At 41.7% G+C, this 25,077-nt stretch overlaps 1 protein-coding gene across 1 annotated transcript in view; it reads left to right on the top strand.

Annotated features, from left to right (window-relative positions):
* The window catches only part of dclre1a (DNA cross-link repair 1A (PSO2 homolog, S. cerevisiae)), a 35,506-nt gene extending 11,823 nt beyond the window's left edge, over positions 1–23,683 (top strand). The window contains exons 7-9 of the mRNA XM_064950948.1: positions 7,709–7,863; positions 13,050–13,191; positions 21,890–23,683. Of these exons, the coding sequence (XP_064807020.1) occupies positions 7,709–7,863; positions 13,050–13,191; positions 21,890–22,071 (479 nt within the window). The 3' untranslated portion in view covers positions 22,072–23,683. The remainder of the gene's footprint in view (positions 1–7,708; positions 7,864–13,049; positions 13,192–21,889) is intronic.
* The last annotated feature ends 1,394 nt before the right edge of the window (positions 23,684–25,077 follow it).

Consider the following 25,077-nt stretch of genomic DNA (forward strand, 5'->3'; position numbering starts at 1 on the left):
GGTAAACTTAAACCCGTTTTACCTCATTTCTACCTGCATGTTAAATGTGCAACCAGAGGGCAAAAAAACTCTAGACCAGCTTTACTCCACACACATAGAAGCATACAATGCTCTCCCTCACCCTCTATTTGGCAAATCTGACCATAATTCTATCCTCCGGATTCCTACTTACACACAAAACTAAAGCAGGAAGCACTAGTGACTCGGTCAATAAGAAAGTGGTCAGATGAAGCAGATGCTAAGCTACAGGACTGTTTTGCTAGAACAGACTGGAATATGTTCCGGATTCCTACGATGTCATTGAGTACACCACATCTGTCACTGCCTTCGTCAATAAGTGCATCGATGAAGTCATCCCCACAGTGACTGTACATACTAGAGGTCGACCGATTTATGATTTTTCAACGCCGATACCGATTATTGGAGGACAAAAAAAGCCGATACCGATTAATCGGCCGATTTAAAAAATATATATATATATATTTATTTATTTATTTTTTATTTTTTTTTGTAATAATGACAATTGCAACAATACTGAATGAACAATGAACACTTTTTATTTTAACTTATTATGGGCTTTTGGATGGGTGTTCTTAAGGTGATTCCACAGGTTGGTGGTATTTATTGATTTAGCCGTTGCTGACCCCCTGCTTACATCTTTATCACAAATAAGACACCTTGCTTTCCCTGGTGCCAATTCTATGTAATAGTCCCACACTGGTTCTCTGCTTTTCTCTGCCATCTGTAAAACACACACACAGCTCTGAAGTGACAATGATACTGAAGAGTCTGCTTAGGAGACAAATACTCTCAACTGTTTGAATAAAAATAGAGTTTAAGTTACCTGTGATGAATGTTGAAAACAAAAACTCTAATTTCTATATGCAGGAAATCCTATTTTAATAATGGACATAAGAATTGACTACCAAAGTGCGAGTCATAATTCCCATGACACCTTCTAGCAAAATCTGAAAAGCGGTTCCGTCATTCATTTATTCCATAGGATATTTTTAGATTCACTTAAAATAAGGTCTGTTTTGTGTAGGCTTACACCACCTTGCCAATTTTATAACTGTGTAGATATCCATAGGACAAGGTAACTAATCAATATTGGCTAAATATAAGCAAAGATCTTTTCTTTTGTAGAGTGGATTTATGAAAATATGTTGACAAACGTTACCTTATCCTAGTGAGATTTACACGGGTATCAAAACGCAGAGGCGGTTTAAGCCTGCACGAAACACAGACCTTATTGGAAGTAGATCAAGACATTCTCTATGGAAGACATGAACGGTAAAATAACGAAGGAACCCCTTTCAAGTTCAGCCGCAAGTTATTACAGGAATTATAACGCGTCGACTATTTCTCTCTAAACCATATACCTTTGACTATTATGAGCCTGCTGCTGCCTACCTGACCCCTACTGAGGGGTCTCAGTCAGACTGCTCTATCAAATATCAAATCATAGACTTAACTATAATAAACACACAGAAATACGAGCCTTCGGTCAAATCCGGAAACTATCACCTCGAAAACAAAACGTTTATTCCGTTACGTATTTTATCTCACGGGTGGGATCCATGAGTCTAAATATTCCTGTTACATTGCACAACCTTCAGTGTTATGTCATAATTATGTAAAATTCTGGCAAATTAGTTCGCAAAGAGGCAGGCAGCCCAAACTGTTGCATATACCCTGACTGAACGAGAAGTGACACAATTTCACCTGGTTAATATTGCTTGCTAACCTGGATTTCTTTTTGCCAAATATGCAGGTTTAATATATACTTGTGTATTGATTTTAAGTACACTTTGGAACAACGACAGTCGTTGATTAATTGTTTTTATCAGATGAGTTTAATGCTAGCTAGCAACTTACCTTGGCTTACTGCATTTGCGTAACAGGCAGGCTCCTCGTGAGGCAGGTGGTTAGAGCGTTGGACTAGTTAGCTGTAAGGTTGCAAGATTGGATCCCCCGAGCTGACAAAGTAAAAATCTGTCGTTCTGTCTCGTTCCTAGGCCGTCATTGAAAATAAGAATGTGTTCTTAACTGACTTGCCTAGTTAAATAAAGGTGTAAAAAAAAGAAATCGGCAAAATCGGCGCCCAAAAATACCGATTTCCGATTGTTATGAAAACTCGAAATCGACCCTAATTAATTGGTCATTCCGATTAATCGGTCGACCTCTAGTACATACATACCCCAAACAGAAGCCATGGATTACAGGCAATATCCGCAATGAGCTAAAAGGTAGGGTAGAGCTGCCGCTTAAAGAGCAGTACTAACCTGGAAGCTTGTAAGAAATCTCGCTATGCCCTGCGAAGGACCAAGCAGGCAAAGCATCAATACAGGACTAAGTTTGAATCGTACTACACTGGCTCCAAAGCTCGTCGGATGTGGCAGTGCTTGCAAACTATTACAGACTGCAAAGAGAAGCACAGCATTGAGCTGCCCAGTGACACGAGCCTACCAGACGAACTAAATTACTTTTATGCTCACTTCTCAAGTAACAGGCAAGTAACACTGAAACATGCATGAGAGCATCAGCTGTTCCAGATGACTGTGTGATCACGTTCTCCGTAGCCATTGTAAGACCTTTAAACAGGTCAACATCCACAAGGCCGCAGGGCCAGACAGATTACCAGGACTTGTCCTCCGAGCCTGCACTGGCCAACTGGAAGTGTCTTCACTGTTATTTTCTGTAATACCAACAGGTTTCAAGCAGACCACCACAGGCCCAAGAACACTACAGTAATCTGCCTAAATGACTACCGACCCACGTCTGTAGCCGTGAAGCGCTTTGAAAGGCTGTTCATGGCTCACAACATCATTATACCAGAAACCCTAGACCCACTCCAATTTGCATACCGCCCCAACAGATCCACAGATGATGCAATCTCTTTTGCACTCCACACTGCCCCTTCCCATCTGGACAAAAGGAACACCTATGTGAGAATGCTATTCATTGACTAAAGCTCAGCGTTCAACACCATAGTGCCCTCAAAGCTCATCACTAAGCTAAGGACCCTGGGACTAAACACCTCCCTCTGCAACTGGATCCCGGATATCCTGACAGGCCGCCCCCAGTTGGTAAGGGTAGGTAACAAGACATCCGCCACGCTGATCCTCAACACAAGGGCCCCTCAGGGTTGCGTGCTCAGTCCCCTCCTGTACTCCCTGGCCAGGCACGACTCCAACACCATCATCAAGTTTGCAGATGACACAACAGTGAGACAGCCTATAGGGAGGAGGTCAGAGACCTGGCCATGGGTGCCAGGACAACAACCTGTCCCTCAACGTGATCAAGACTAAGGAGATGATTGTGGGCTACAGGAAAAGGAGGACCGAGCACACCCCCATTCTCATTGACAAGCTGTAGTGGAGCAGATTGAGAGCTTTGTGTTCCTTGCTGTCAACATCACCAACAAACTATCATTGTCCAAACACACCAAGACAGTCGTGAAGAGGGCACGACAAAACCTATTCCCCCTCAGGAGACTGAAAATATTCGGCATGGGTCCTCAAAAGGTTCTACAGTTGCACCATTGAGAGCATCCTGAACAGCTAATCAAAGGACTACCCAGACCCCTCTTTTACGCTGCTGCTACTCTCTGGTTATCTATGCATAGTCACATTAACTCTACCTATATGTACATATTACCTCAATTACCTCAACTAACCGGTGCTCCCCACATTGACTCTGTACCTGTACACCCTGTATATGGCCTCGCTATTGTTATTTTACTGAAGCTGTTTAATTTGTTTTATTTTATTATTAATATATTTTTTCTTAACTTAAAGCATTGTTAAGGGTTTGTAAGTAAGCATTTCACTAAGGTCTACACCTGTTGTATTCTGCCATTTGACAAATACAATTTGATCTAAAATAGTGCGTATCTAAGTAAGTTATTTTTCCTGCAAGCTAGCTAGCTAACATTAGTTTATCTACTGAAACCCATATTGTGTATTGCTAGCTCACATACTACTGTGTTACAGTGGGGGAAATCAAATAATTTCTGTTTGCTAACTTATCTAGCTACATAGGTAGCTAGCTAACTAGCTAAACAACTACCGGTAGCCATATCATGACAAAAAATAGACGTATTACAATCAGATATTTTTTATCTCGATTGTAAAACCATATTTTCTCATTTTAGTCGTAGATATGACTAGCTACTAAACAGCAAGCTACAAAGCTAGGTTTACCAGCAAACGTCAGCACATGCCTGGAGTTGGCCAGCTAGTTAGCCTGGCACCTGCTAACTTGTTATGCTCCACTCCTTGCATTTGTAACTTATTAGCAAAAGTTTAACTTCAGCATATCTTTCTATTAGGTTAGATATTTTTGTAAATGTAAACTCTGTGCCTGTGCACATGTTCAACTAATCTACCATAATGTTGATGTTATGCTGGCACAGTTCAACTGTTGTTCAAACTGTACAATGGACTATAATTGTTTTTGCTTTACAGGAAATACTGTGTAGAGCCTGGGCTTCTTCCTGGAGTGGATTCTAGATACATAATTCATTTTCCTGCGCATGCCATTATAGCAAAACTTTATCCCTTTCGAGCGATTAGATATTATGCTGCATTTCAAACAGATGACTCATGAGGAGCTGCATGGCAATTTGATCATGACAACACTCCTCCCACAGCTTTACAAGTATTCCCTGAATTTACTGAATGTTTATTTTGGTATGGCAATTTCATAATTATCACCTCTCCCATCTGCTGATCACCATTTCTCTTAGCTATAGATTGTTACACCAGATAATGTGATTTAACCAAAGAATTTTCAACCAACCTTATCGATACCATCTTTTTCCTCGATTGGGGGAAACGGGAGTCAAAATGTCTGTGTCCAGTTGCTGGGAGTCAGTTTGAATTTAGAAAATGGTCCATTATTAAAATAAATACATTTGTTGCCCCATAAAGTAATCCAACAATATGTGCGACGCCATCGTGGCTTGGCCTGTCTGCGGTGAATGGCCAGCTGGATAAGACTCGGCAGAAAGTCTTAACCACCAACTGTTGGGTCCTCTTGCAGAAGATTTGCTCCTGTGGTGTTAGCATTTTACACTTTTTGTGGAAGGGGCATAAGGCAACATGCCTTTGTTGGCAAAGGTATCAACCGAATGGGACCGGCTAGAGTATTGTTTAGGGACAGTGAGGGGACATTGGGAGCTGCTTTTGAGAGAAAAGATAAGTCAACAAAGTGAATGGGCTAGGAGGCTAAACAAGGTGTGAAAGGTCTTAGGAAGGCAGTTCATACACAGTATGTATTGCTGTGTATGGGAGATTGGGTAGACAATACATGCACTGTCTCCAAGCACAAGCCTGCAAAACCAAAACCCCTTCCTCATCTCAAAGACATATCTGTAAACCTCCCCCAGCCCATTGAATGTGAGATATAATTCTTGTCAATAGTAGCCCATTGCAGGGGATTTTTGTAGACGTGTCTTTGTATTGTGTTGAGAATCTGCAGACAGAATAATTAGGTGATTGTGTCATTACTGTTGTAGTCCTGGTTTTATACCTTTCAGTGTCCCTTGCTGGTTTCTGCCCCACAATCTTGATATGCTCCATAACTGCAAGTTGTGTCCGCTCCCTCATGCTTTTGTACCCATAATGCCCCTGCTTTGGGGGTTGTCAGTGGAGCACAATGGAATGACTCCAGACCACCTGAGTTTTACAAAAAGAAATGGTAAAAAGAGAGGGGTAGATTAAATTGATTACATAGTCTGGAAGGTACTCTGTGGTCCTCAGGCTACCTCTAACCACCCCATAACACAAACATAAACCATACAAACACTACCCAATCATGTTTATCATGTTTATACCATGCTTACTGTAAATAGAGCTATCTTAGCCGTCAGCTTGTAAATATTTTGGCCAATTTACATTCACCTTATGCAGAGCTAGGGGTTCGACGTGCATGTTGGTGGAATCAGATTCTGTACCACCTACAACAAAATATACAACAATACACAATTTAACCACCCCACTAATTGTATTTATCTCTATTAGGCTGGCTAGCTAAGCATACCTAACATGGACATTTCAATATTTTCAACTTGCTGACAGCTAGCTAGCAATACTAAATTGGTAGCAAGATTGCAAGCCAGCTGAGCCTGGATGAAAACCAACTAACCAACCATATTTTTTTTTACCTATCCTTTTATTTAACTTGAATTACCATAGACGATTTATACACATTCATCATTGCTACCAACACACACAAGCTATAATCGACAATTCAATTTTTAGTCATTGAGTGTTTTCCAGACAACTGTGGAATAGATGGCTACTAAACCATGGCATGAGATAAAATTGATTGACAGTGTGTGTATACCAAAAGATAGCTATATTTTTATTTTTTATTTAACCAGGTAGGCAAGTTGAGAACAAAGTTCTCATTTACAATTGCGACCTGGCCAAGATACAGCAAACAGTTTGACACATACAACAACACAGAGTTACACATGGAGTAAAACAAACATACAGTCAATAATACAGTAGAAAAATAAGTCTATATACAATGTGAGCAAATGAGGTGAGATAATGATATGATTTAGCTAGTTTAATACAGCACTGTAACGTTTGGTTACTGCATCATTCTTGATAGCCGCAAGCCACTGTTGGGGTGAATCTCTGGTAGTTAGAATGGTGAAAGATAACGCATTTTCACACTTGTTTGTAATTAGCACAGCCAGGCACAGAACGCCACACGGGCATGATGAAAGTTTTCAAAACAATCTTGCCGAGCGAAATTATGAAATTACTTTGTGTTGGTTGTTCCAGGTTAACAACGCCATTATTCTAGTTTTTGTGGGCGGTATCAGCATTTGCTATGAATGCCGGACTTTGTGGTTCACTATGAGCACACCAATACAGAGGGAGTTGGAACTTCCCAATTCTACCAGTTAAATGGAAATGTGACTATATGCCATGGCAGAGACAAAGTGAAATTCCCCTTTAAACATTAACTCAATCATAAAAACAGCAGATTTTGCTGTATTTTTTGACAGTCTTTCTCTGGTCATGGTTTTAAAACTTGAAATCTCACATAGGCTAGTATCAAACTGTTGTGGCCGGGTTGGTGGAAGCTGTAGGCACAATGATTTGACGTATTCGATTGGCCAGCGCTGTAGGCGCACTCAATTTAGCAACCGATGTCCCAGGCCGCTTGGTTGGCTGAGTTTGTCTTTTCTGGCAAATCAATTGGTTAAAAATGGAACACTTTGTCTACCCGGTGCGCAGGGCTTCTGAATCAAGTGCATGTACCGTCAACAGCGCAATTCTGATTTACTTTTTAAACTTTCCATAGCTTTATCGTTGACTTTTCTACAGAAATGTTTGGTGATCGACTAGGAATGCCTTAAAGATCTACCAGTCGATCGTGATCGAACAGTTGGTGTCCCCCGAGCTACAATCGATTTGAGACACTTTAGGATGATTTGGACATGAACCGCGAACAATGCTAAAATTTTGACATGCATTGGATGGTCGACAAAATGCTTTGCTTTGAGCTTAAGAGAGAGTGTGGCCATTTTAAAAAGCCACTTCCAGGATTTTAATCTTGGGTAGCCAACTGAACTACTAGAAGTAGAATCCAACAATACTCATCATGAATCGGTGAATAAAAATTGTCTATACTCTCTGTGTATATATGACTCTGGCTTAACTGTCTTACTATGTCTTGTCCATAGCTCTGGCAGAGGTACTGGGCTCCAAAGTTTGCCTGTCCCGGGACAAGTTCAACACCATGTGTTGTCTGGAGTCAGAGCGCATCCGCCAGCTCATCACCACCGACTGGAAGGCCGCACAGGTCCATGTGCTACCCATGATGCAACTGAACTTCAAAGTGGGTCCTGTAGTGATTTTTACAGTTCCTATACATTACCAGTGAAAAGTTCTGACACACCTACTAATTCAATTTGGGGTGACAGGTAGCCTAGTGGTTAGAGCGTTGGGCCAGTAACTGAAAGGTTGCTAGATCGAATCCCGAGCTGACAAGTTAAAAATCTGTTGTTCTGCCCCTGAACAAGGCATTTAACCCACTGTTCCTAGGCCGCCATCGTAAATAAAAATGTGTTCTTAACTGACTTGCCTAGTTAAATAAAGGTTAATTAAAATTGTAAAAATGTCAAGTAAAAATTTTTTTTTCTTTATTTTTTCTACATCAAAACTACAAAATAACACATGGAATCATGTAGTAACCAAAAAAGTATTTAACAACTCAAAATATGTGTTGTATTTGAGGTTCTTTAAAGTAGCCACCCTTTGCCTTGATAGAAGCTTTGCACACTCTTGGCATTCTCTCAAACCGCTTCACCTGGAATGCTTTCCCAACAGTGTTGAAGGAATTCCCACATATGCTGAGCACTTGTTGGCAGCTTTTCCTTTACTCTGCGGTTCGACTCATCTCAAACCATCTCAATTGGGTTGAGGTCTGATTGTGGAGGCCAGGTCATCTGATGCAACACTCCATCACTCTCCTTCTTGGTCAAATAGCCCCTACACAGCCTGGAGGTGTGATGGGTCATTGTCCTGTTGAAAAACAATTGATAGTCCCATTAAGCGCAAACCAGATGGGTTGGCGTATCGCTGCAGAATGCTGTTGTAGCCATGCTGGTTAACCTCTCTGGCATATGTGGGATATGTGCGTCCCACCTGGCCAACATCCAGTGAAAATGCAGAGCGCCAAATTCAAATAAATTACTATAAAAATTCAACTTTGATGAAATCACACATTCAATATACCAAATTAAAGCTACACTTGTTGTGAACCCAGCCAACGTGTCAGATTTCAAAAATGCTTTACATCGAAAGCAAACAATGCTATTATCAGAGGATAGCACCCCAGTAAACAAAGAGAGAAAAGCATATTTCAATTCTGCAGACGTGACACAAAACGCAGAAATAAAAATATAATTCATGCCTTACCTTTGACGAGCTTCTTCTGTTGGCAATCCAATGTGTCCCATAAACATCACAAATGGTTCTTTTGTTCGATTTAATTCCGTCGATATATATCCAATATGTCAATTTATTTGGTGCGTTTGATCCAGAAAAACACCAGTTCCAACTTGCGCAATGTGACTACAAAATATCTCAGAAGTTACCTGTAAGCATTGTCCAAACATTTCAAACTACTTTTGTAATACAACTTTAGGTATTTTAGGAAGAAAGCAAAGTGTAGCGAGCATTTCTGGTCATGCGCCTCTATCTAAAAGTACACTTCAAGTTACCCTCGTTCTGGATGGCTGTACTTCTTCATTACACAAAGGAAAAACCTCAACCAATTTCTAAAGACTGTTGACATCCAGAAGAAAGAAGTTAAGTGTGCCTTGAATATTATAAATAAATATATATTAAAAATAAATTGAATATTAAAAATAAATCACAGACGGTGTGGGGAGGCTTTGCTGGTGACACTATCACACCCCCTCCTCCATGCTTCACGGTGGGAACCACACATGCTGAGATCATCCATTCATCTACTCTGTGTCTCACAAAGACATGTTGGTTGGAACCAATAATCTCAAATTTGGACTCCAGACCGAAGGACAGATTTTCCACCTGTCTAATGTCCATTGCTTGTGTTTCTTGACCCAAGAAAGTCTCTTCTTATTGGTGTCCTTTTAGTAGTGGTTTCTTTTGCAGCAATTTGACCATGAAAGCCTGATTCACGCAGTCTCCTCTGAACAGATGTGCCTGTTACTTGAACTCAGAAGCATCTATTTGGGCTGCAATTTCTGAGGCTGGTAACTAATGAACTTATCTTATCTCTGGGTCTTCCTTTCCTGTGACGGTCCTCATGAGAGCCAGTTTAATCATAGCGCTTGATGGTTTGTGTAACTGCACTTGAAGAAACTTTCAAAGTTCTTGCCGTTTTCTGTTTTGACTGACCTTCATGTTTAAAGTAATGATGGACTGTAATTTCTCTTTGCTTATTTGAGCTGTTCTTCCCATAATATGGTATTTTACCAATAGGGCTAGCTTCTGTATACCATCCCTACCTTGTCACAACACAGCTGCTTTAAGAAGACACCTGTTAATTGAAATGCATTCCAGGTGACTACCTCATGAAGCTGGTTGAAAGAATGCCAAGAGTGTGCAAAGTTGCCATCAAGGCAAAGTGTGGCTACTTTGAAGAATCTCAAATGTAAAATATATATATACTTTTTTGGTTACTACATGATTCCATATGTGTGGTTTTATAGTTTGTCTTCACTATTATTCTACAATGTAAAAAATAAAGAAAAACTCTTGAATGAGTAGGGTGTCCATACTTTTGACTGGTACTGTATGTCAAAAGTGCTTAAAGTTAGAGTTAGTAAGACAACATTCTCCTACAAAGCAGGGCAGCAAACTCACAGAAATACAACAAAATTCAAACTGCCACAGTTGTCTCTTCCCAGTGTTGACATATTTCAAGGGAGGGCATACATTGTAAAAGACTAGTGGAAGTCTTGACAGATTTTAATTATGTTGTTGTTTGTAATCAGGTAATCACCCTGCTGTGTATATTGCTGAGTCTACCTTTAAACAACAACCACTTTTGTGCTGTCCATATAGCAAAAGAACACAATACAGTTAAAAACGAGTCAAGCTTTGCGTATATACAGTGGGGCAAAAAAGTATTTAGTCAGCCACCAATTGTGCAAGTTCTCCCACTTAAAAAGATGAGAGGCCTGTAATTTTCATCATAGGTACACTTCAACTATGACAGACAAAATGAGAAAAAAAATCCAGAAAATCACATTGTAGGATTTTTAATGAATTTATTTGCAAATTATGGTGGAAAATAAGTATTTGGTCAATAACCAAAGTTTATATCAATACTTTGTTATATACCCTTTGTTGGCAATGACAGAGGTCAAACGTTTTCTGTAAGTCTTCACAAGGTTTTCACACACTGTTGCTGGTATTTTGGCCCATTCCTCCATGCAGATCTCCTCTAGAGCAATGATGTTTTGGGGCTGTTGCTGGGCAACACAGACTTTCAACTCCCTCCAAAGATTTTCTATGGGGTTGCGATCTGGAGACTGGCTAGGCCACTCCAGGACCTTGAAATGCTTCTTACGAAGCCACTCCTTCGTTGCCCGGGCGGTGTGTTTGGGATCATTGTCATGCTGAAAGACCCAGCCACATTTCATCTTCAATGCCCTTGCTGATGGAAGGAGGTTTTCACTCAAAATCTCACGATACATGGCCCCATTAATTCTTTCCTTTACACGGATCAGTCGTCCTGTTCCCTTTGCAGAAAAACAGCCCCAAAGCATGATGTTTCCACCCCCATGCTTCATAGGTATGGTGTTCCATGCATTTTTTGTCCTCCAAACACGACGAGTTGAGTTTTTACCAAAAAGTTATGGTGTTCTTTGGATGCAATCTTTTCTGTCCTCCAAAACACGGACATGTACTGGCTTAAGCAGGGGGTGTATCTATGATGAAAATTACAGGCCTCATCTTTTTAAGTGGGAGAACTTGCACAATTGGTGGCTGACAAAATACTTTTTTGCCCCATTGTATATTTTTGTTACGTTCAGAAAAACAGAGATTACTAAAAACCAAGATGAAAAACGGCATCCAGGAAATGAGCAGGATTTTTAAGGCTCAGTTTTCCATTGTCTCCTTATATGGCTGTGAATGCGAGAGAGGAGTGAGTCAGCCCTTTCTGTCGTTTCCCCAAGGTGTCTGCAGCATTGTGACGTATTTGTAGGCATATCATTGGAAGATGGACCATAAGAGACCACATTTACCAGGTGTCCGCCCCCGGTGTCCTGCGCCTGAAATTGGTGCGCAAAATGTCAGCTGCAAGTATTTTTCCACAGAATTCAGAGGAGAATGCAGGCTTCCAGAAACCAGAAAACGATATATCAATGAAGAGATATGTGAAAAAACACCTTGAGGATTGATTCCAAACAACGTTTGCCATGTTTCGGAATCGATATTATGGAGTTAATTCGGAAAAAGTTTGACGTTGTTGTTGGCTGCCCCATTGTTTTGTACTCAGGTGACTGAATTTTTAGCGGTTCGATAGTGTTTAGTTTGTAGATCATCACGCTAGGTTTTTTCGGTAGCCAAATGTGATGTACAAAACGGAGCGATTTCTCCTACACAAAGACGCTTTCAGGAAAAACTGCACATTTGGTATGTAACTGAGAGTCTCCTCATTGAAAACATCCGAAGCTCTTCAAAGGTAAATGATTTTATTTATTTGGTTATCTGGTTTTTGTGAAAATGTTGCGTGCTAAATGCTACTCAAAATGCTAAGCTAGCTTAGCATACTCTTACACAAATTAGTGAATTGCTATGGTTCAAAAGCATATTTTGAAAATCTGAGATGACAGTGTTGTTAAGAAAAGGCTAAGCTTGAGAGTAGGCGCATTATTTTCATTTAATTTGCGATTTTCAGAAATCGTTAACGTTGCGTTATGCTAATGAGCCTGAGGCTTTAGTCACGATCCCGGATCCGGGATGGGGAGTTTCAAGTGGGTAAATTAAAGAAAATACTCTCATGATAAGTGCCATGGGATTTTATAATGACCACAGAGGTTCAGGACACAGGTTTAACATCCTGTCCAAAAGACGGCACCTTCTACGCAGGGCAATGTCCCCTTCACTGCCCTGGGATCTCCTCAGAGGGAAGGGTGCCCACCACTGGCAATCTAAACACTACTTCCAGCAGCATCTGGTTTCCCATCCAGAAACCGACCAGAGGCAAGCCAGCAGTGGGATGCAGGGTGGTATTCCGCTGGTTGGGATTAAACTCTGGAGTACCTGCAGCATTATAGCACTAGGATTGCTTACCCCTGCACTAGTGGAAAGTTTGCACCTGATATAATACAACATTTCAAAATGTAAAGGGTGGAGCTAAAATGTAAAATACAAGACTATGACAAACTCTAGGTCACATGTCGGTAATGCCGTTTTGGCTTTGGTTTTCAGTCTTCTCAGAAAATAACAGGCTCAAACTATCTATTCACTCCTCACACTTACTAAACCAAAGTACGTACTCCCATGTCCTTTTTTCCTTTCCAGAACCTGCAGGCTCATCTGAGTAGGTTCTCGAGGCAGTACGACCAGCTGGTGGCCTTCAAGCCCACGGGCTGGACCTTCAGTCAGAGGGTGGAGGCTGTGGAGGATATCAAGCCGATGGTCCATGGCAACATCAGCATCTATGGTACAGCCCAGTATCTATACCATCTATAGCAGGTGTGCTCAGATGTGGCTCTCGAGGCCCAGAGCACTGCTGGTTTTGGTTCTAGGCATGAAATTTAAAGCATGCTAACTAGGAGACATTGACTCACATTAGCCATATCATGCCTACTACTTACTAAAATGAATCATACTACATACTATTTAGAATGTACTGTTTTAGTAAAAAATGCATACAGTTAGCAACAAATATCAACATACTAGGCTCACCCATTATGTGAATGCGTCATCTTATGCTCAATTGTGCTGTTTCCATCCATCCGTTAATGTTGGTGTAGCATCCCCTTAGCTAATTATCAATTGTTGTCAATCTCACTCAGTCTGAAAAATATTCCTCAATGGCTCACAGCGAATTATACTTGATGAAAAGCCGGAATGAGTATGACATCCGAACATTTTAAGGGATAGTGCGAGATCCCGGCAATTAATGAACATTTTTATGTCTGCGTCCAGTATGAAGGAAGTTTAGAGAGAGTTTTGTGAGCCAATGACTGGAAGTCTACTGGTACAGCGAGCTAGCATTGGCTCACAAAACGACCTCTAACTTCCTTCAAACTGCAGAGGCATATAAATGGTATCCATGAGTTCATCTGACTCAGGGTAAGTATAATTACCAGACTCTCGCATTATCCCTAAAAAAGCATACTCAATGATTAAAATGTTACATACTATTTAGAACGCAAGTAAGATGATTTGTTTTTGTTTTTTGTTCGAAAATGCCAGGTTAGAACATTTGTGGCTAGTTTTACAAAACCTATGTGTGGATTGCTGTCTCTACTGGCCCATAGACTGCTTTCAACATAAGGAAACAATGATGTACATTTCTAATTTCTCACACATCCATACTAGGGATAAACACTGGAAACCGGGATCCCAAGATTTTCCGAGCAAGCTCCTTCCTGAGAGAAAAATGACGGGATCTCCGGAACAATAATATACTATTTCTATGCAAAAATACAAACATGCATGTGCAAACTATCTGACTTCATTCACACATTAGACCAGCGATCACAACGCTCACTAATAGAAAACGTCACTTGCGTAGCTTATAACCTTCATTGTGTATTGACTATCATGAATCTTGAGGTGGCAGGTAGCCTAGTGGTTAGAGCGTTGGGCCAGTAACCGAAAGGTTGTAAGATCGAATCCCTGAGCTGACAAGGTAAAAAGGTAGAACGAGGCGCTGCATCAGATACCGTAATTGCTGGACTATTAAGCGCACCTGAATATAAACCGCACCCACTGAATAATTAAAAAATATGTATTTTGTACATAAATAAGCCGCACATGTCTATAAGCCGCAGGTGCCTACCGGTACATTGAAACAAATGAACTTTACACAGCCTTTAAATGAAACACGGCTTGTAACAAAAGTTAAAACAGTAGCCTACCAAGAAAGTAATTGGTCACTATCTTCCTCCTCCTGTGCACTGAAACCACTGAAGTCATCTCCTTCGGTGTCGGAGTTGAATAGCCTCAGAATTGCTTCATCCGATGTTGGATCGTTTTCATTGTCGCTCTCGTCACTTTCATCCGGAGGCAAATACCCCGCTGAGCTCATGCTGCCCCTTCAACACGCAGCAGTCCAGCCTTTCGAAACCCGTTGATGATAGTGGATTTTTTGACAAATACTCTGGGCCATCTGCTTTTCTTCCCTCTGAAAGCTTTTGTTGTCTTTCTGCACTGAGTCAGTTCCTCACGCTGCTGTTTCCAACGTCTTATCATCGACTCATTAAGGCCAAGCTCCCATGCAGCAGCTCTATTTCCTTTTCCAACAGCCAGATTTATCGCCTTCAACTTGAAAGCTGCATCATATGCATTTCTCCGTGTCTTTGCCATGATGAGGGTGACAAAATTACTACCGTAATCAGAATGATGGGAAGTTTGAGCGCGCTCGATTTACGTCACATTATGTGACGGTGCTCAGTTTTTCGGCGGCATGAATCTTGTGAAAGCGGGAAAAATCCATAAATTAGCCGCGTCATTGTATAAACCGCGAGGTTCAAAGTGTGGGAATAAAGTAGCGGCTTATAGTCCGGAAATTACGGTATGTTCCCTGTGGCTCCTATCCCATTTACATAAAAGATGCAAACTATATGCGCGTTTGTATTTGCATAACAAGAAATGTGTGTTAATGACAGGGCAACAATGCGCATTGTGTTCGGAATGTAATCACATTTACCTGACCACCTCCGGAGGTGGATGGGCTCGCATTGTGTTCCAATCTCTGCTCCGTGTAAATGCAACCAGGCCAGCTGACCACATTCAGTGGACAACGGCATCAGTGCTCCGCCTCAAAATATTCCTGTGTTATTTCAGCTCTGCTTCAGTGATCCACCTGTTCAACAAGTCCCTCATCACTGGATGTGTCCCTCAGCTCAAACTGGTGACACCAGTATGTAAAAACGTGGATCTGGCCCTGACAAACTCCAGAACTACAGGCCTATTTCCAACCTGACCTTCCTGACTAAGCTCCTTGAACGTACTGTTCCTAGTCAACTTTAAAACCATCTGGCCACTCACAACCTACATGAGCCCTTCCAGTTGGGTTTCAAGGCTGGACACAGCATCGAAACTGCCCTGGAAAGGGTCTCCAATGACCTCCTCATGAATGCTGACTCTGGGGCTGTCAGCATCTTCATACTGCTCGACCTCAGTGCAGCATTCGACACTGCACTCCAAGTCAGCTGCCTGCAGGACATCAAAGCGTAGATGCAGTTGAGTTTCCTGCAATTTAGCTACAAAAAAGAAAGAGGCGCTCCTAATTGGCATCCGCACAATCATAAACAACATCAGTAGCTACAGCTGTCAAAGGTCTCGTTTGACATCAAGAGTGTCACCAAAGTCAAATGTTACCATCGACTGAACATTGCTAGCTATCACAACCTGCAGCTGAGTGACTCATCCATGCCTTTATTTCATCCTGTCTGGATTATTGTAATGCCCTTTTTGTTGGCGCATCTGCCAAGTGTCTAAACAGGCTACAATATGTCCAGAACTGTGCTGCACGTGTCCTCACCCACACCTCCCCCCGAGAGCACTTCACAGTGCTTCTCAACATCCACTGGATCCCCATATGCTCACGCATCCTGGTTTACACCTACCAAGCTATCCACAACTCTGGACCCAAGTACCTGTCTGACCTCATTCTACCCTCCTGCCCCACACCCTTCTCCTTCAGGTCCGTCCCCCTTCAGCAGCCCCGCAGCAGACATAAAACTATGCGTGGCAGGGCTTTCAGTTGCACGGCTCTGCGGCTGTGGTACTTACTTCCAGACACTAATAGGGCTGCGGAGTCTCTGTCGTCCTTTAAGGCACATTTCAAGAACGTGCTGTTCAGAAGAGCTTTCAAGAACCTCTGCTAATGACGACACCTGTATATAGCTTTGATTGTTGTCTGTGTTCTATGTTCTGGATTATGTTGTTTTTTTTGCCTTGGGTGTGAGATCAAATCAAAGTTTTATTTGTCACGTGCGCCGAATACAACAGGTGTAGACCTTACAGTGAAATGCTTACTTACAGGCTCTAACCAATAGCGCAAAAAAAATGCATTAGGTGAACAATAGGTAAGTAAAGAAATAAAACAACAGTAAAAAGACAGGCTATATACAGTAGTGAGGCTATAAAAGTAGCGAGGCTACATACAGACACCGGTTAGTCAGGGTGATTTGAGGTAGTATGTACATGTAGATATGGTTAAAGTGACTGCATATATGATGAACAGAGAGTAGCAGTAGCATAAAAGAGGGGTGGCGGGACAATGCAGATAGCCTGGTTAGCCAATGTGCGGGAGCATTGGTCGGTCTGCCCAATTGAGGTAGTATGTACATGATTGTATAGTTAAAGGGACTATGCATATATGATAAACGGAGAGTAGCAGCAGCGTAAAAGAGGGCTTGGTGGGGTGCACACAATGCAAATAGTCCAGTTAGCCATTTGATTACCTGTTCAGGAGTCTTATGGCTTGGGGGTAAAAAACTGTTGAGAAGCCTCTTTGTCCTAGACTTCGCACTCCGGTACCGCTTGCCATGCGGTAGTAGAGAGAACAGTCTATGGCTGGGGTCTGTGACAATTTTTAGGGCCTTCCTCTGAAACCGTGATGTACTGGGCCGTACGCACTATCCTCTGTAGTACCTTGCGGTCGGAGGCCGAGTAATTGCCGTAACAGGCAGTGATGCAACCAGTCAGGATGCTCTCAATGTTGCAGCTGTAGAGCCTTTTGAGGATCTCAGGACCCATTCCAAATCTTTTTAGTTTCCTGAGGGGGAATAGGCTTTGTTGTGCCCTCTTCACAACCCGCTGGATGTGTTTTGACCATTCTAGTTTGTTGTTGATGTGGACACCAAGGAACTTGAAGCTCTCAACCTGCTCCACTACAGCCCCGTGTTATGAACTTGAGTGAAGACCCAAAAGCGGTTTTAACAGAAAACAGAGTTCTTTAATGAAAAAACAGGAATGGCATAAATCCTCTTCCAACGTTGTCAGCGGAACAAAAAGAACGTTAGTATAGTGCAGGTGGCACCTGCCAGGCAGACTCCGACAGGACAGGACAAGGTGGATGCAAACGAGACGACAGCTTCTGGCATCAAAAAACACAAACAAGAATCAGACACTGAAAGTAGCAGGAACAGAGAAAGAAATAGAGACCTAATCAGAGGGGGAAGAGAGAACAGGTGTGAAAGAGTGAATGAGCTAGTTAGAGGAGATGTAGAACAGCTGAAGAATGAGAGACAGAGAAGGTAACCTAAAAAGACCAGCAGAGAGAGAGAGTGAAGAGAAAGGACAGGAACAGACATAACAAGACATGACACCCCGTTGATGAGAATGAGAGCGTGCTCGGTCCTTCTTTTCCTGTAGCCTACAATTTAAAAAAAAATACATATATATTTCACCATTATTTAACCAGGTAGGCTAGATGAGAACAAGTTCTCATTTGCAACTGCGACCTGGCCAAGATAAAGCATAGCAGTGTGAACAGACAGTTAAACATGGAGTAAACCATAAACAAGTCAATAACATAGTATAAAATGTTTTATCTATATACATTGTGTGCAAAAGGTATGAGGAGGTAGGCAATAAATAGGTCATAGAAGTGAATAATTACAATTTAGCAGATTAACACGAGTGATAAATGATCAGATGAACATGTGCAGGTAGAGATACTGGTGTGCAAAAGAGCAGAGAAGTAAATAAAATAAAAACAGTATGGGGATGAGGTAGGTAAATTGGGTGGGATATATACCGATGTACTATGTACAGCTGAAGTGATAGGTTAGCTGCTCAGATAGCAGATGTTTAAAGTTGGTGAGGGAGATAAAAGTCTCCAACTTTGGCGATTTTTGCAATTCGTTCCAGTTGCAGGCAGCAGAGAACTGGAAGGAAAAGCGGCAATCATCTCTTTAGTCTTGGTTACGTTGAGGGACAGGTTGTTATTCCCGGCCAGGTCTCTGACCTCCTCCCTATAGGCTGTCTCATCATTGTCGGTGATCAGGCCTACCACTGTTGTGTCGTCTGCATACTTAATGATGGTGTTGGAGTCGTGCCTGGCCATGCAGTTGTGGGTGAACAGGGAGTACAAGAGGAGACTGAGCATGCACCCCTGGGGAGTTCCAGTGTTGATGATCAGCGTGGCAGATGTATTGCTACCTACCCTCACCACCTGGGGGCGGCCCGTCAGGAAGTCCAGGATCTAGTTGCAGAGGGAGGTGTTTAGTCCCAGGATCCTTAGCTTAGTGATGAGCTTTGAGGGTACTATAGTGTTGAACGCTGAGCTGTCAATGAATAGCATTCTCACATAGGTGTTCCTTTTGTCCAGGTGGGAAAGGGCAGTGTGGAGTGCAATAGAGATTGCATCTGCTTCATCTGACCAAGTCACTGGTGCTCCCTGCTTTAATTTTTGCTTGTAAGCGGGAATCAGGAGGATAGCGTTGTGATCGGAGGGCGAGGGAGAGCTTTGTACACATCTCTGTGTGTGGAGTACAGGTGATCTAGAATGTTTTCCCTCTGGTTGCACATTTGTTGATAGAAATTTGGTTGGACTGATTTAAGTTTCCCTGCATTAAAGTCTCCGGCCACTAGGAGCGCCACCTCTGGGTGAGTGGTTTCCTGTTTGCTTATTTCCTTATACAACTGACTGAGTGTGGTCTTAGTGCCAGCATCTGTCTGTGGTGGTAAATAAGCAGCCACGAAAAGTATAGCTGAAAACTTTCTAGGCAAGTAGTGTGTCCTGCAATTTATTTCTACTTCAGGCGAGCAAAATCTAGAGACTTCCTTAGATTTTGTGCACAGCTGTTGTTTACAAATATGCACAGACCACCCCCCTCGTTTTACCGGAGTGTGCTCTTCTATCTTGCCGGTGCAGCATATTTCCCGCTAGCTGAATATCCACGTCGTCATTCAGCCACGATTCTGTGAAACACAGGATATTACAGTTCATGTCCCGTTGGTTGGATATTCGTGATCGTACTTCGTCTAATTTATTGTCCAATGATTGCACGTTGGCGAGTGGTATTGACGGTAACGGCATCTTTCCCACTCGCCTTCTCCGGGTCCTCACAAGGCATCCGGCTCTTTGTCCTCTGTACCTGCATCGCTTCCTCTTGCATATAACGGGGATGTCGGCCCTATTGGGTGTTTGGAGAATGTCCTGTGTGTCCTGCTTGTTGTAGAAAAATATTTTGTCTAATCCGAGGTTACTGATCGCTGTCCTCATATCAGGAAGCTCTTTTTTTGCCTTAAGATACGGTTGCAGAAACATTATGTACAAAATAAGTTACAAATAATGCTGGGGAAAAAAACACATAATAGCACAATTGGTTTGTGCGCCTGTAAATCTGCTGCCATTTCTTCCGGCGCCATTTTAATAAGTGCTTTAGAAATTACATGTATTATTATTTAATGCAAAAAGAACAAGGGCAGAGAATAGCAGACCAACATGGAATTATGTAAGAGGACGAGTGCTTTTAGTGGAAAAAAATCTATACTTTAATCTGTGCTGTTTGCAACAATGTCTTTAGATTGTATCGTTGTTTATTCCTCTGAGCCAGATCTAGACCTCTTTTCAAAGGCAGTATCAAGAATATAAAATATCAAAAGAAAGGAAGTGCCTCTCGGATAAGTTCGGTCACAGAGAGATAGATCTGGATTCTTTGTTTAGTACAAATCTTCTGTGTAAAAAGTGTCTCATACGGAAAGGCAAAAAAGCACCTAATGACGCACTTAGCTACTCCACGAGGGGTCTGAGGCAGTCGAGAAATAACAAGGGTTTTAAGTGCAACTTTAGTAACAATGATGTTGACAAAAACAGCCCAGAGATTTAACATTGCTCATATGAAGGGCCTATTGATTAACTTAGCCTTAAGATGCTTTTGGGAAACCAGGCCCTGGTGCGTAATTTTGCAAGAGAACCGTGAGAGATAGGCTTGAGAACTCTAGCCTAAGTTAAATGCTTATGCATATCAACTCATCGGTTATTAGCTAAATATTAGGCCTAATACGGCAGTGAATTTACTACCTGTGCTATGCAACACAGTAAACAAATCTCTGCCCGTGTCCAGTTTACCCATGTCAAGTGGTTACACATTGTCACGCACAATTGATATAAAATTAGGAATCAGCGTTTTAACCACCTGCTTTATGAAAATCTATCAACGGCTGATCATTATTAGGACAATATCATTTCTATTTTATTGGTTCCATCTTCATCACTATTGCACTATAAAAAACTCTTCACCCATCAATTATTTTCATATTATCCTGTAGGCTACAGGCAACGTTATTTCTCATGTTTTTGTTAGTATTTTTTAAAACAGTACACCTACATATAAGCTTGGCCTACAGCAGAGGAAGACAACTACGACAGCAGCTCCTCAAACAATGGTAGTCATAGGCTCAGCAGGTGCACAAAGAGGGACTTGAAGGAGACACTAAGAAACGTTGTGGAAACTCTGGTATACCTGGTGTTCTTGGGCACCAGGACTATGGTGGTCTGCTTGAAACATGTTGGTATTACAAACTCAAATCAGGGACAGGTTGAAGATGTCAGTGAAGACACTTGAAAGTTAGTCAGCGCATGCTCGGAGTATACGTCCTGGTAATCCGTCTGGCCCTGCGACCTTGTGAATGGGGCTCCCGAGTGGCGCAGCGGTCTTTGGCACTGCATCTTAGTGCGAGATGACACAGTCGTCCGGAACAGCTGTGGCTCTCATGAATGCTTCAGTGTTGCTTGCCTCGAAGCAAGCATAGAAGTAATTTAGCTCGTCTGGTAGGCTCGTGTCACTGGGCAGCTCGCAGCTGTGCTTCCCTTTTATAGCATGTCATGGGGAAAATTATGGACGTTATTGTCTAGCTATAATTTTGAACGCATCCAAAATTGAGTAATTTTAACCCATTGGCCTGATTCCTCACTGCTCCCTTTATTTGGATTGGGGGCTCCCTGGAGGTCGGGGGCTCCCCGATAGCATATGAGCACATCATAAACCATGGCAAAATATGTACAATTGCAGGAAATTAGCTTTGAATCTGCAAAAATGTTAGATGGGTTGGTAGGGTCCCTTATCTGGCCCTAGGGGTGGGGGGTGTTGGTCTATTTTGCTGCTCCTGTTTCTGACTTCTATTTTGATGCTCTCACTTGCCGCCCCCCCCCTGTTTCTCTCTTACTCTAGGCATCCCCTACAGTGAGCACAGCAGCTACCTGGAGCTGAGGCGTTTTGTCCAGTGGCTGCGGCCCCTCAAGATTATCCCCACAGTCAACGTGGGCAGCTGGGCTAGCCGGAAGGCCATGGAGAGGTGCTTCAGCGAGTGGCTAACAGAGGCTTACGAGGCTAATAATGTTAAAGGAATCTAAAACAGGACACTTCAGTGTTCATACACAGTGAAAACAGTATATGACACAATACTTGAGTGTTAGCTAATTGTTTTATTCGGATCCCCATTAGCTTTTGCCAAAGCAGCGGCTATTCTTCCTGCGGTCCACATTAAAACACAAGTAACAAAACACTGATACACAAGAACAGTTATACAAATTTAAAATACAACAATATACAAACAATACAACTAAATAATAATTTGTGTCTAAATTATGTTTGTTATAGTGTCTGTGTGTGCCATGAGATGTTATTTTTATCAATTATTTTAAGGTAATTTTTCTGTTTGTTTGGGTAATTGGAGATGGGAGTTCCATGCAATCATGGCTCTGTATAATACTGTGCATTGCCGTGAATTTGTTTTGGACTTGGGGACTGTGAAGTGACCCCTTGTGGCATTTTTTGTGGGGTATGTATGGGTGTCTGAGCTGTATGTTATTTGATTATGCAGGCAATCTGGGATTTTCATTCCTCATAAAAACTAGAAGAGAAGCAGTTAATCTCTTGTCATCCAGGAAACACTGGCATGCATGTTGTTGATGTTCGTTAGGTATGTGCAGTTAAGGGTAAGGCGTGCTGCTCTGCTTTGCTGCACTTGACCATATTACCAAACAGTAATCACGATGGGACAAGACAAGTTCCTGAACAACTAGTATAGTAGAAAAATGAAGAACATATTTTTGTAAACAGACATGCATCTTCACAAATTTGTCAAGATTACTTTGCCCATGATAACTGAACATACAATGTTTTACCTAGTTTAGCTCCCTCAACTTTCTTATGCACAACTCCAGTTGAGGTTTATCTCTTAGGCAATGTTTTGAACCAAATACAATGATTTTAATTTTAGATGTATTTAAGACCAGTTTATTATTAATCACCCATTCTGATACTAATAAGTCCTTATTTAGAATTCCAGTCAGCTCACTGGCTTTGGGTGCTGACATATAGAGTGTAGAATCATCTACCTACATAGTAATTCTAGCTTTGCGTAAGACCAGTGGCAAATCATTTGTAAAAATAGAGAAGAGTAACGGCCCAAGGCAACTGCCCTGAGGGACACCACACTGTACATCTCTGTTATATTGGATAAATAACTCTCCAGGTGATGTAAAGCCATAGCAAGTGAGTTTTTTTTCAATAACAATGTATGATCAATAACATCAAAGGCTGCACTGAAATCTAACAACACAGCTCCAACTATCATCTTATCCATTTATTATAACCAATCATCAGTGATCTGAGTCAGTGCAGTTCAAGTTGAATGCCCTTCTCCATATGCATGCTGAAAGTCAGTAGTTAAAGATATAGCAAATAGGGGTGACAATACAGTTTGCTACCATTCTCAATAGTTTCACATCAAGGTTGATTATCATTATTGATGGATAACAATACATTTTACAGCTCTCCCACACTAACTTGACCCTTATTATTAAAATATGATTCACTGTTCAATGTTGTCATTTAACTTCTGAGTTTATCAACTTTACTCGTGAAATAGTAATTGAAATGATATCGAAAGATTTTGTTATATGTGACCCATCAACTTCAATGAACTATGAAGTCTATAAATAAAAATTATTTTTAACTGGGCTCATATCTCACCTACTAGCAAAGATTATGAACGAAATGTGCAAACGTGTTTACATGCAGCTCTCGCTTTGATCTCAAAACAAGCTCATCAACTCATGACCACTCATGCTGTAAACTCAGTTCAAAGTGAATGGCACAGATTCATGTATGTGACTCGTTTCAGGAAACTAGGCTTATGTCGTGTTGTGAATGAGCCAAGTCAGTATAACCTGGTGACACTTCCAGTCAGAGATGTGGTAACACTGAAACAATGAAGATGAAGCAGAAGGACAGGAAGAGGCCTCAAACACAGGTAGCTGAGGAGCAGCAAACCCAGACAAAGGCAGAGAGGAAATGACGGTCGGAGGTTCATCTTACATGGCGACATCCCGTCAGATCTTGGACCTGGGATGGAGTTGGAAGAGTTGCTTGATGGCACGTGGGCCATGAAGCAGATGACATGGATTTTTGTCACCTACGAAAGAACCAATGTGGTACCTGACTCTCTAGACATCCTGTGTAAAGGAGCAAATTTGTGTTAATAAACACAAAAGGAGCATTGGATATCTATTGTTAGTCCTTACTCAGACGAAGTGTCGAACCACGGCTTTCAGCTAAAAATTAATTTCAAGAAATTAGTCTTAGCTGAAACCCTATACCCGGGACTTAGGGAGTGTGATTCACCCGTGAGGGTGAGGTCCGGTCAACTAGTAAGGGAGTACCAGCTGCTAGCAGGAGTGTCTGAGACTCTGCCGCACTTATAAAAATAGTATAACCCGACTTCCGGCGACGATATGGCGATGAGCAGCAGCTAACTAAAGAGGCTGTGTAGCTCCACTTGAATGAGTAGGTGTGTCCAAACTTTTGACTTTTTATGTCTTCACTATTATTCTACAATTTAGACACATTTGCACACATATGGAATCATGTAGTAACCAATAAAGTGTTAAAATAAAAAATATATATATATTTGAGATTCTTCAACATAGCAAACCTTTACCTTGACAGCTTTGAACCCTCTTGGCATTCTCTCAACCAGCTTCATGAGGAATGCATTTGAGTTAACATCCGTGCCTTGGTAAAAGTACATTGGTGGAATATGTTTGCTTCTTAATGCGTTTGAGCCAATCAGTTGTGTTGTGAGAAGGTAGGGGTGGTATACAGAAGATAGCCCTATTTGGTTAAAGACCAAGTCCATATTATGGGAAGAACAGCTCAAATAAGCAAAGAGAAATTACAGTCCATCATTACTTTAAGACATGAAGGTCAGTCAATACAGAACATTTACAGAACTTTGAAAGTTTCTTCAAGTGCCGTCTCAAAAACCATAAATCACTATGATGAAACTGGCTCTCATGATGACCGCCATAGGAATGGAAGACCCAGAGTTAACTCTGCTGCAGAGGATCAGTTCA

Source organism: Oncorhynchus masou, chromosome 31 (genome assembly GCF_036934945.1).
Source record: "Oncorhynchus masou masou isolate Uvic2021 chromosome 31, UVic_Omas_1.1, whole genome shotgun sequence".
NCBI lineage: Eukaryota > Metazoa > Chordata > Actinopteri > Salmoniformes > Salmonidae > Oncorhynchus > Oncorhynchus masou.